At 40.3% G+C, this 13,080-nt stretch overlaps 1 protein-coding gene across 2 annotated transcripts in view; it reads left to right on the top strand.

Moving 5' to 3' along the window:
• The window catches only part of LOC109832551 (probable mannan synthase 11), a 6,222-nt gene continuing 3,179 nt past the window's right edge, over window positions 10,038-13,080 (top strand). Inside the window, exons 1-5 of one of the 2 annotated variants that reach the window (XM_020399891.1) lie at window positions 10,038-10,207; window positions 10,379-10,722; window positions 10,855-10,953; window positions 11,676-11,928; window positions 12,921-13,031. In XM_020399891.1, the coding sequence (XP_020255480.1) occupies window positions 10,186-10,207; window positions 10,379-10,722; window positions 10,855-10,953; window positions 11,676-11,928; window positions 12,921-13,031 (829 nt within the window). In that variant the 5' untranslated portion in view covers window positions 10,038-10,185. The remainder of the gene's footprint in view (window positions 10,208-10,378; window positions 10,723-10,854; window positions 10,954-11,675; window positions 11,929-12,920; window positions 13,032-13,080) is intronic. The other variant, XM_020399892.1, reaches the window with a different exon arrangement.

Here is a 13,080-nt window from a genome sequence, read left to right as displayed (position 1 = left end):
GGAGAGAGAGAGAGAGAGAGAGAGAGAGAGAGAAACTATTTGTATTTGAGAGTATAATGTGTTTGTACTACTAAAGAAATAATAACAATATATTTCTTAGTGTCCACCACTCTTCTCAACTCAACAAGTGGTATCAGAGCCTGAATTTGGTGTGTGTATCTGCTTATCGTATGCTCTGTGGCTGTCACCAAAGGTGGATCCTCCACATCAAAAAATAAATTATATTATCTTTTACCCTTTGAATATTCATGAGTATGGTACTATTCACGAATACTGTTACTGTTTATAACTATGATTATTGTTCACGTGAAATAGTAGAATTTGTAGTTCGTGATAGAAGTAAGGAGCTCGGGACCCGATCTCTCCTACGTTGATCCTATTGGCATTCTTGAAGGCCCAAGCTCGTGTTCAGTCCGGGACTATGAAGTTGGTTGGTCAGGGACCAAACTTGCGTGGAGATACTGAAGCAGTACCACGTCATGATTGCGGATCTGGCAATACGACTACTACACTAGAAACTCAATGGTAATAATTATAACTACTGGGAGATGTGTATGAAGTCATATTTACAAGGACTAGACCTCTAGAAGGTCATCGGGGATGCTGAAACTACATCCCCTTGGGAAGCTGGCGAAGCAAGTACTAAGAAAATGGAACATCAAAGCCGGCAAGGCTATGTATGTGTTGAAGAAAATAGTAGAAGAATATCTCGTAGACTATATGCGAGATGCTAGAACTCCGAAGGAGGCATAAGATGCGCTCGCAATACTCTTCTCGAAAAAGAACGATGCTCGTCTTCAACTCCTGCAGAATCAATTGATAACCTTACAATAGAAGGATCTGACAATCAGTCAATACTTCAAGCAAATAAAATCACTCTGTTCAGATATTGCTCATCTAGATCTAGATTCTAAAATATCTGATGCAAGGATGAGGAGAATAACAATCTACAGTTTTAGACCAGAATATCACGGTCTTGTTGCTGCTACACACAGGTGGCCGACTCAACCAACATTATTAGAGTGTGTATTTGTACTACTAAAGAAATATTAACAATATATTCCTTAATGTCCGGCCACCACTCCTCTCAACTTAACAGAAGAGTAGGTTATGTAGCATTACACCTGGTTTTGCTTTTGCCAACCGCTCATATTTTTTTTTCCCTTCTGCTACATTGGATCTTCTAGACTTTCTGGACTTTAGGGCAATTCATTCCTTAAATTATAGAAATGGTGGGTGTCGTTTCTCTCTAGATGATGATGTTCTCTTTTTACATGTAATTACTATCTTAAAAACTCCTGACCGTTGGATTGTGAGTTTCTATTTATGGGACCCAGGTTGTTTCCCAATTTACACTGGTGACGGAGCTAGGTAGCTATCCTAGCAAATAATCACACCTTAATTTACACCCAAGTACTTTAAAGCTTTGCTGTATTCTTCCAGGAGCTAGCGAAGAAAGAAAAGTGATCTCGTAATCATTTATTTTGGAGACCGGCCTACAAGAGTGCAGCCAACCCAAATTATTGCTGTGTTAATTGATGAGAAATGCCAAAGGGAGGCGGAGCTCGCCAAGCCGCAAAGTCGCACTCTGCTTGTCTGAATGGGGAAGGAGACAATAACTGAGAGAAAAGGTGTTTGCATTATTCACAGCTGCTGATGTCTCAATGAGAGGATCCCATGCTACGTACGCATCCCACGTTGCGGGGCTTTAGCTTTTTGTTCTCTATCGGCCACCCGAGAGATTCGATGTTAACAAGACGAGAGAGCAGCCTGGGTCAGCTTATGGGAACGCCGGAAGATACGTTTCTCCTTCGGTGCCACATATGAGTAGTTATAAATGGTGTGCCGCGGTCGGATTAATAAAAACGAGATATATATGTATATGTATATATATAGAAGGGCCCGAGACTACCAATGATTCGATGTACATGTTGTCTAGAGATACCCATTTCCAGACTTTCAGTTGTACTGGTGCCCTTGTGTGCGGTAGCAGCGCACCGTGACTAATGCAATTATATGTAGATCGTTCAGATTGGAGCTGTCTTGGACAAAATTGGAAGCTAGGGTCCTGTTGAGGGGAACAGTACTGATCAGAAGTTGTGATCGATTAAATATCATCATTAATTATTGTCTTTATATATAGCATCAAAACAATATTAATTGGAAGCTAGGTTCCTGTTGGGAGGAACAGTGATCAGAAGTTGTACGTGATCGATTAAATATCATCATTAATTGTCTTTATATATAGCATCAAAACAATTTACATGAGTTGCTATATATTACCTTGCATATATATATATATTACTGCCGATCATTTTTCTAAATCTTGTGAGAGCCTTTTACGTACGTACGTTTAATTTCTATCAGAAAACACTGTTCCAAATAATTTTACATGAACATAATAATATATATAAATATATATAGATAGATAAAGATCAGACTTGTTAACAAAGATTTATTTAGTCATGTACGTTCTTGCACATGTGGACTCCTGTAGATCGATACAGGGAACTTTTGATGAACCTTGTTAAATGATTAAGCTGGCCGTAGGAATAGAGCTTTCAACCCGTGAACCTCAGCACAAAACTGACGACAAAAATGGGACTACCAGACCACAAAATTATCAAAAAAAGACGTGATATGATTGCCTACTGATTATCATATCATGGAACACTTTCTAATAACTTTTAGTTCCAAGCTTTTTTTCGGAATTGTCTTTTATCAAAGAGTAAAACAGATCAACTAGAAATTCAGTAACAAAGTTCTCTCACCTGGAAGAAATATTATTGATTTTGCAAGAGGTACGTAGACCATTTTGTCTTCGCATTTAAGAAAGCAAAAAACCCCACACGTGCATCGTGGCCCTAGTTCCGCAAGCATTTAAAATACTTTATGATCATGCAAATCATTTGACAAAAGCTAGCGTACGTATAAAGATAATTGTAAATGGTAGCTAGACGTGAAGTATACCTTCATGTATATATATGTACCATGATAGTATAATTTTAGAGATGCAAATGCAAAACAAGTTGTGTGATAAACTAGACAAATTTTGAGCCAAGACGTACGCTAGTGAAATACCTATCGGTTAACTCATGACAACATATTAGATCGTGCAACTTGTATCTGTTAATTAGGCTTATTAATTAGCACACAACTGACCGGATTTAAATTAGAGATGGCATGATGAGTACTTAAACGTATTAATTGCCAGAGGTACTTATAACACAGTACAATTAACCGGAGATAAACTAACTACTAATTAGCTAGCCAGATTGTTGATATTGAAATATATCAAGACTGCATGGAACGAAATTGCAGGCTTGTTAGCTTGCATATATTCTTCCAAAGATGGATGCATGCAGTTTCCTGAAGAAAACTAGTTGGAGTTAGGGATGGTTAAGAACTATTTCCATGTTTGCTAGGCTAGCTATATTTTTAGCTTTGCGTATTCCAAATTACGATCCGCTCCGTTGAACTTGATCTACACGTTCTTAAATCCAAACACACCAATTTTGGGGTGAACCCCTCGTGTTTTGACCCTTTATCCACTCGCTGTAATTTTAATGGTTTCGAATGAATAGAACTTTTTGCACGGCTCAACGAATGGTCAAAACACAACGGGTTCACCCCAAAATTGGTGTGTTTGGGTTTAAGAACGTGTAGATCAAGTTCAACAGAGCGGATCGCAAAAAAAAAATTAAGAAATGATGTGATTCTAGGCCGCGTCCTTAGGTGGGAGCCTAGGGTGTCACATTAGATTCACTTTTCCCTATATATATATATATATTTTTTTTTTTTCATGTTCAAGCTAGACATTGACCATCAAAACATGTCAAAAAAGAAGTTTGAGAATGAAAAACCAGTACTTTCACAAGATAGGACTACTTAATTATGCGTGCAGCTGCTATATATATATATATGGTAGCTAAAATCTCAGCAGCTACTAAACAATTAATCAGATCCAAGGAAATTAATTATATGATGGCTACCAAATAGAATTAAAGATCATGTACCAATTATGACTCTCCGGCCCCCTTCGTTTGATCAGTTTAAGAATAGGTTCACTCTTCATTAGGTTTCATGAGTAGGAAGATCGATTTTTGCCATCAAAAGCCTCTTTTTTTTTGTTAATGAAGAATTTTATTTCATTTCCCAATTTTGAAAGTTATGTACACCTCGATCATTCAGCAATTACAAAGCTGAAAGAAAAACACAAGAAATCAACTACTCACAAAAGAAGAAGCTCTGCTATTTACTGTGGAGAAGAATTGGAAAAAGCAGATTTTTGGTCATAAGTCGACTCATGCACAGGCATAAGTCGACTTATGGTAAGTCGACTTATGTTGGTGCATGAGTCGACTTACGTTCTGCTCTGGATTGTTGGTTTTTTGCTCTGCCAAGTCGACTTATCAGGTCTGATAAGTCGACTTATGATCTCTTCTCCAGTTGCTGTTTTTCGCTCTGCCAAGTCGACTTATGCAGACTGATAAGTCGACTTATGACGGGTTTTTTGGAAAGTTCAGGTTCCTATTTGCAGTCTGTTTGGGTTTCTGTTTTGGTATAAATACCAATACGATTTGAGGGTTTTGTGAGGAGAGTTTTGGGGTTTTGGAGCACAGAAAAAGAGAGATCTTTCTGAGCTATTTGTTAGGGTTATTGGTTGAGAGATTGAGAGATTTGTTGGTGAGATTAGTTGGTTCGTTTGAGCGATTTGTAATCTCAATTTGTACTCTCCTTCTCTATTAGTGAAAACCCACCCCCTTCTTGCCCCGTGGACGTAGGCAATTTGCCGAACCACGTAAAACCTTGGTGTTTGTGTTTTGTTTGGTCTTTCTCTCGGCGTTCGTTGGTTTGGTTTCTCAAAGCATCAGTCACAACAAGTGGTATCAGAGCACGGGCAACGCTTGGGCTATTTGGAGGAGTAGATCGCTTTGGAAGTTCATCTAGGGCTTCGTTTGGTGATAAAGGTGGGATCTTTTTTTGTAAAAATCTCGTCTTTTTCAGTTTGGATCTATTTCTCGTTTGTTTCCGCATTGGTTTGGTGGTGCCTTGAGGATTATGGCCGAGAAAGAAGGAGTTGTGGGCAGTACTTCCGGCGTGAAGACCGTCCAAAGCTTGAATATCCACTCAATGAAGATTGATGTGGAAAAGTTCAATGGCACAAACAATTTTGGACTTTGGCGATGCGAAGTCATGGATGCGCTCAACGCGCAAAATTTGGAAGATACGTTGGAGTTGGACGGGAAACCGGACAACATTGATGAGAAGGTTTGGAAAAAGATGAATCGAACGGCGTGTGGTGTGATTAGGTCTTGTCTCACTCAAGATCTAAAGTATGATGTGATCAATGAGACTTCTGCAAAGAAGATTTGGGAGATCCTTGAGAGCAAGTATTTGACCAAGAGTGTGGAGAATCGCTTGCATTTGAAGAGGAGGCTTTACCGCTTCCAGTTGAAGAAAGGAACCTCCATTGGTGATCACATGAACCACTACACGAAGCTTCTTGCGGATTTGGCGAATGTGGATGTTAAGATTGAAGATGAGGACAAGGCGTTGTTGCTATTGAGTTCCTTGCCTGACGAGGAATATGAGACCTTCGTTCTTACTCTTATTAATGGGAAGGCATCTCTTTCGTATAGTGAGGTCACCGCTGCACTTGTGAATTATCAGCTTCGAAAGAAGGATAAGGAGACTTCGTTTGAGCCGGTAGCGGGGGCGTTGGTCGCAAGAGCAAAGGGTCCAAACCGTAGTGGGAGGTCGCAGTCTAGAGGGGCACATCTTGGAGTTCGTAAGAATCAATGTGCCTTTTGCAAAGAAGATGGACATTGGAAAGCCGATTGCCCAAAGTTAGTTGATCGAGCCGGGAAGAATAAGGGAAAAGCTATTCAAGCTTCAGAGGCGAATGTTGTCAAGGCTAGTGGCAACGATTCAGATTCGGATTCTTCGGGCTACTCGTTATCTGCACTGCCGTCAGTTTGTGTTGCCTACTCTACAGAGTGGATATTGGATTCGGGTGCTACATACCACATTTGCCCTAGGAGGGATTGGTTCTCCAGCTTTCAGGAGTTGGAAAGAGGGGATTTCGTGCTCATGGGGAATGATCACAAATGCTCTATTGGTGGTATTGGTACTGTTCGGATCAGGATGAGTGACGGGGTGATTCGGGAGTTGGTTGGAGTGAGGTTCGTTCCTCAGTTGAAGAAGAACATCATTTCACTTGGAGCTTTGGAGGCAGCTGGCTATAGGGTGACCTTGGCGGATGCACGCTTGAAGGTTACATTTGGGTCCATGATTGTGATGAAGGGCGTCAGAAGAAGAAATTTGTATTATTTGCACGGAAGCACGGTGATTGATAGGGAAATGACGACTTCATCAGATTCGGCTAGACTGTGGCATTGTTTGGTGCTGGGGTATATGATTGGTAATACCGTGCATTGGTTGTTGAGGAGTGCTATGACCTGCAGATTGAAGTCCTGTGAGCACATTAGGATGAGCGAGACCGTGGTGGAGTTTGGCACTTCTATCCATCGAGCGAGGGGTCTTTTTGGAGGTGTTCAGTCAGGCATTTGGGGGCCTTCCAAGGAGGCATCATTGGGAGGTAATCGTATCTTGGTTTCCACAGTTGGTGATTGTTCTAGGCATTATTGGGTCGCGACCAGTTCCCGTTGGTGTAAAGTCCTAGAAGTCAACAACAATTGGAAGAAGTGTATTGGCAGAAAGGTAACTCATTGTTTCAGCTTTGGTAGGGGTCCTTTCTTGCGTTGGTGCCGAGCTCACGGCAATAGGAGACACTTCATTGGTGTGGAGACTTTGGGGCGACGAGATGAGATGACAGTTTCGATGGGTCGTTCCTTTCTGGAGGAGGATCGGCGTTTGATGTCGAGCATTGGCATTGGTGTGCGGGCTTCGACATATTTGGGTCATCTTATGCATAGGTCGCCGACTGCTGCTTTAGGAGTTATTAGATCTGGTGGAGCTGCTTCAGATTTTGGGTCGCGTCGGATATTTGGATACCCAGCATTTGGTCACATCGTGGATGTGAGATTGGATCCGATTGCGCGTTTGGGGTTCGGAGGCTCAGTTGATTATCGTTTGGGAGCTTCTGATTTTGTTCTGAGCAGGTATGTCACTTTTGACTCTCGGCAGGTGGAGAGTGTTGATCAGGTCATTTGGATATCGCAGCAGGTGGAGAGTGATGCTACTCCACGTTGGGTGGAGATTACTCCACATACTCCAGATCATACTGCGTCATTTGGGATTCCAGCTAAGGTGACACAGGTTGGAGATCATTTGGTTTTGGATGCAGATGATGGATTGGTTTTGGATTCAGTTGCAGCTGGTAGATATAGTTTGGATATGGCCATTGGTTTACCTCAGGTGGAGGTGTTTGATTTGTCTCAATTTGGGGTCATTGGGAATACTATCAGTTGCAGATCGTTTGGTGATATTGGAGAAGAGTTGCAGACTTTTCTATTTGATTGAGGGCCTTTGGAGGCCGTTTGGGTGAACTACGTGAAGGCTTGATTCCTTGGGCAAAGGATACGTAGGCAGTCATTTTGATGCAGCCGATTTGGTGAGCGACATCGACATTTGGGGTGAGTGTTCACACTCTCATTTGGGTCTCAGCATGTGAGGCATTTGTTTGGTTGGTGTCGGCTCAGTTTTGGGAAAACTTCGCCGAGGTGGAGAATTGTGGAGAAGAATTGGAAAAAGCAGATTTTTGGTCATAAGTCGACTCATGCACAGGCATAAGTCGACTTATGGTAAGTCGACTTATGTTGGTGCATGAGTCGACTTACGTTCTGCTCTGGATTGTTGGTTTTTTGCTCTGCCAAGTCGACTTATCAGGTCTGATAAGTCGACTTATGATCTCTTCTCCAGTTGCTGTTTTTCGCTCTGCCAAGTCGACTTATGCAGACTGATAAGTCGACTTATGACGGGTTTTTTGGAAAGTTCAGGTTCCTATTTGCAGTCTGTTTGGGTTTCTGTTTTGGTATAAATACCAATACGATTTGAGGGTTTTGTGGGGAGAGTTTTGGGGTTTTGGAGCACAGAAAAAGAGAGATCTTTCTGAGCTATTTGTTAGGGTTATTGGTTGAGAGATTGAGAGATTTGTTGGTGAGATTAGTTGGTTCGTTTGAGCGATTTGTAATCTCAATTTGTACTCTCCTTCTCTATTAGTGAAAACCCACCCCCTTCTTGCCCCGTGGACGTAGGCAATTTGCCAAACCACGTAAAACCTTGGTGTTTGTGTTTTGTTTGGTCTTTCTCTCGGCGTTCGTTGGTTTGGTTTCTCAAAGCATCAGTCACAACATTTACAAGTATATGGCTTTTACAATGCTAAAAGCCATGCTTTGTGTTCCATTGAAATGGGGCTGTTGAGTGTGATTGTTAATGTATCAACTTTGATCTCCCTTGCTATCTGGTTAGCACTCTTGATTTCATGATTGAAAATTCTGTTGTTTCTCTCCCTCCATAAGCAATATATTGTAGCCGATAAAGCTAATCTCTTCACATTCTGCTTGAAACATTTCCCTCTTAGCCTATAGCTGAACCAGTTTATCACCAAGTTCCAATTGCTAGCCCTCCATTTAAAACATAGCTAGTCCATAATTTTATTCTAGACAGCATTTGAATAATTGCATTCAAAAAACAAATGATTCATGGATTCTATAACAGACCCATTGCATAAACAACAATGTCCATCTTGAATGATACCCCTCTTCATCAAACGGTCCCTTGTGAGTAATCTGTCACGCACAGCTAGCCATAGAATGAAACTGTGTTTTGGGTAATTCAAACTCCCCCATACTGTATTATACTATTGAACATTGCTTGCTGAAGGGGAGATAGCAGTATAGAGTTTAGAGATTTTGACCTTTGATCCTTTGTAACATGAGCTGACTTGTTGGATTAAGTTTTCAATCCCTCCATATCTGGTAATTGCTTTATCCTAGTTTTAAGGATTTGTTTCCACATCCAAGAATCCCCTGTTTTGATATTAACATTTCATATTGTATTATTCTTTAGATATGTGCCGTGGATCCATTTTATCCATAACATCTCCTTGTTAATGTGAATGTACCATATCATTCTTAAAGTTGTGGCTGTATTCCATCTTGTTGCTGAGAAAACACCCAATCCACCAAGCTTCATTTCCATACAGACTTTATCCCAAGCAACCAGTGAAGTTTTAAAATTCTTTTCAGTTTTCCCCCATAAAAATTCTCTCAATTCTCTGGAGGACTTTGATTGGTAAAGTGTAGTTAGATGTCCAATAGACTTGAATACCCAGAATGACACTTTTAATGATGCGAAGCCTCCCAGCGTATGACAGATTTCTATGATTCCTCCATGTCTGAAGCTGGGTGGTAATTTTCTTGAAGAGAGGAGCACAGTCAATGAAAGATAACCTTTTACAAATCAAAGGAACACCAAGGTATCTTATGGGTAAGCTTCCTTCAGAATAGCCCATTTCTCTATGTATAGCATTTTTAACAGATTCCTCAACACCCCCCATAGAACACTGCACACTTTGATGCATTTGCTTCTAGCTAGACCTGATACCTTTCCAAAGTTTCTGACACAATGGTGAAGCTTCTGAACTGACCATCAAAAGCCTCTTGCTGATGAAGCTAGCCCACCTTTAATCTAATTAATCTTTCAAACACCTTTAGTTTTCCTCGTTCGATTTCCGCACGTGTCATTTAATCTGGGGCCGGGGCTGCAAAGAAATGTAGCTTTATTAATTCTTCCAAAACGAAGGAAACCCGCACGCAGATGATAGACTAGAATAAACAAAGCTGTCATCCTTGTAGCCCACCAGCAACCCTCCAAATAAATTAATAAAGTGCTGGTTTTGCCTCACCACTCACTCGTCTTTCAGCTCGTACGCTTTACACCCTCCACCACCCATTTAATTCGCCGAACTTTTCTATGATCGATCTGCTAATTAATTAAACTTAAAGCAGCAGGGGACCATGCATGCATGGCATTAATTAATAACGATATAATTGCATGCATGCAAACACATTCATCAAAAAAAGCTCGTTTATTCGTTTCTCATCTCTCATATAAAAATTAAGCCACATCCCATCAAAAAAAAGTAAGGCCTCATTTTCCTTCTGACTCGAGAGTACTACTCCTCTGCACAACTTTGAGCTAGCAGAGGAACATTCGGAGATGGATGCCATAGCCCTACAAGGTACGTACCCGAGAACTGATCGAGTCAGGAGTTTTAATTTAAGTAAAATGATCGGCTTTAAGGATTTAAATATCCCCTTCACCGATTAATTGGTCATTTTCCTTTCTTTTCTTTTTTTTTTCCTTTTTCCTTTTTCCAATTTTCTTTATCTAACCTTTGGAATTAATGCAGCCAATGCCTCCCAGTCCCTTATGCTATCGCTCGCAGAACCAGTTCAGATAATCTTCTTGTCAGTAGCCGGGGCTCTGCCTGACGAGTTCGATCTGATCTGGTGGAGGCTGAGAGAGAAGGTACTCCTGCCGGTGATGAAGGTTGCGGTCATCTTGTGCTTGATCATGTCAGTGATGCTGCTCGTTGAGAAGCTGACTATGGGGCTTGTGAGTCTTTACGTTAAGGTGTTCGGTAGGAAACCAGAAAAAGTCTACAAATGGGAGCCCATTAAGGAGGATGTGGAGCTGGGAACTCTAGCTTATCCCATGGTTCTCATCCAGGTTCCAATGTTTAATGAGAAAGAGGTAATTAATTCCTCCCAAGCATGCATATTCATACTATGTCCATGAACAGTGACATTTTCCCACTAAACATTTCATACCAAGCTTCTTCTCAGAAATATCTAATTTTGCTATATAAGATTCTATTTGCTGCAGGTCTATAAACATTCTATTGGAGCTGTATGCAGTCTTGTGTGGCCATCCGATCGACTGATTGTGCAAGTGCTCGATGATTCAACTGACTTAAGCACAAGGGTCTGTATTAATGCGTGAACCAAGCTGCGAAGATAACAATTTGAAGTCCTAATTTCCTTTAACTAGCTCGCTAGTTCAAATCAAGAAATTGTTACTGCAAAAGGACTTCTCTCATTCATATAGCTTCATCAGAATAACGTTTCAAGGGAGCTTAATTTTCAGGAGAGAAAGGACGACGTGTTTTAGGAAAATGCCAGTAACATGGGCCGGTCATCCATTCTTGAGAATAAAAATATATGAAATCACATCTAACTTCAATTATATATATATATATGTTACCATAAAGCTGAGAAAGTAAATGCTTGATAACTGGGATCTGTCCATGACGGTTAAACTTGATTAGAACCAAGCCCTAGTGAAACCAAAGGCATTTTTTGTTTTGTTATCTTGAATCGTCAAACGTAGGCCCCTCATGATTAAAGAGTAGAGTTTGCACCACAGGAAAAGCTAATAAGACAGACCTGCAGACTCTCTTTTAACTTCTGAGGAAGGATGCACGTCATCCTTTTTATACTTCATATGTTTCTGATGTAAAGATTGAGATTTGAGGAGCTTAGAAGATGAGTTCACTTTTGTTATAATAACGGTCGAAGTCTTTCATCCTATACTTGATTTAGAATCATGTCGATCGAAGATAAACTGAATCCACCAAGTTTTTTTTTTTCTTCTAATAACATCTGCATTAATGTTTTCTTTGTATCTTACGCTAGCTAAAATTGCAGGACATGGTACAGGCGGAGTGTGAAAGATGGCTCAGGAAGGGAATAAACATACATTATATCTCAAGAGATAATAGAAATGGGTACAAGGCAGGAGCTATGAAGGAAGCAATGGAAATTGACTATGTTCAGAGATGCGACTATGTTTCTGTTTTTGACGCTGATTTTCAACCAGCACCAGATTTTCTTATGCGAACTGTTCCTTTCCTCATGCATAATCCCGAAATTGCGCTTGTCCAAGCTCGATGGAAATTTGGTGAGCTCATATACAGTTTCCAACCTACGTACAAGTCTTGTTAATTTCCTTAAAACAAATAAATAAATACTGGGGTTTTGATTGTTTCATTCCTAGCCTTGATGCTGCTATGGTTAGCAACGTCTTGTTTATGCCCTTCTGGTGACAAGCCAAAAAAAATAGTCAATAACTAGTAAATGAGAATAATCAGAGTGAGAGAAAAAGAAGAGCGTGGACATGTTACCATTATACTCTCATATCTGAGTTAGAAACTTATGGCCATAGCAGTATCAACTATAAGTTCAGGACATATTAAATGGGGTAAAAATAACATTTTAGCCTATAAAGTGACATCCACTAACTAATAAGGCCTCAAAAGTGATGTTGACGATGATAACACCTATAAATCGACACACTTAACCATTTACTCCCTCTCCCTTTTCCTCCTTCCCAAAATTCTCTCCCTCCTTCTCCTCCCATGTTCCTCTCCTCAACCTCCCTCTATTCTCTTATCTCAGTTTTCTCCAACCCTTCCGTCCTCTCCTTTCCTCTCTTCTCTCTCCCCTCAAACATTACTGAAAGTGGAGAAGGGAATGGACAAAGGGGAGAAGAGAAGTGGAGGAAGAAAATGAGGGGAGCGAGGAGAGAGAGGTTGAGAAGAAAGGGAGAGTTGGGTTTATGTGAAAATTTATTAATTCAGAGAATAGTAAATATGTAAATGTGAGAGATATTAGGGGTATAAATGCAAAAGTTCAAAATTTTTCTGCTCAAATCAAAACTGTGACCGAAGCAGGTATAAGTGGTTAACTATGTCAATTTATAGGTGTTATTGTCGTCAACATCGCTTTTTAAGTCTTTTTAGTTAGAGGGTGTCACTTTATAGGCTAAAATGATATTTTAGGCCTATTAAACGTAACAGCCGATGTGAAATCAGTTTTATTCAATAAACATAACATTTTTGTTAATTTTCCTGTTCCATGTTAGCTAATAAATTGGATTTACCTGGTACGCAGTAAATGCTGATGAATGCCTAATGACAAGGATTCAGGAGATGTCATTAAACTACCACTTCAAGATTGAACAGGAATCTGGTTCATCTACCTATGCATTCTTTGGTTTTAATGGTATACTTCCTGACTTGACATTTATTATTTATATTAACAAGTCACATAT

This window comes from Asparagus officinalis, chromosome 3, assembly GCF_001876935.1.
Source record: "Asparagus officinalis chromosome 3, Aspof.V1, whole genome shotgun sequence".
Classification (NCBI taxonomy): domain Eukaryota; kingdom Viridiplantae; phylum Streptophyta; class Magnoliopsida; order Asparagales; family Asparagaceae; genus Asparagus; species Asparagus officinalis.
This window is presented reverse-complemented; position numbering and strand designations above follow the sequence as displayed.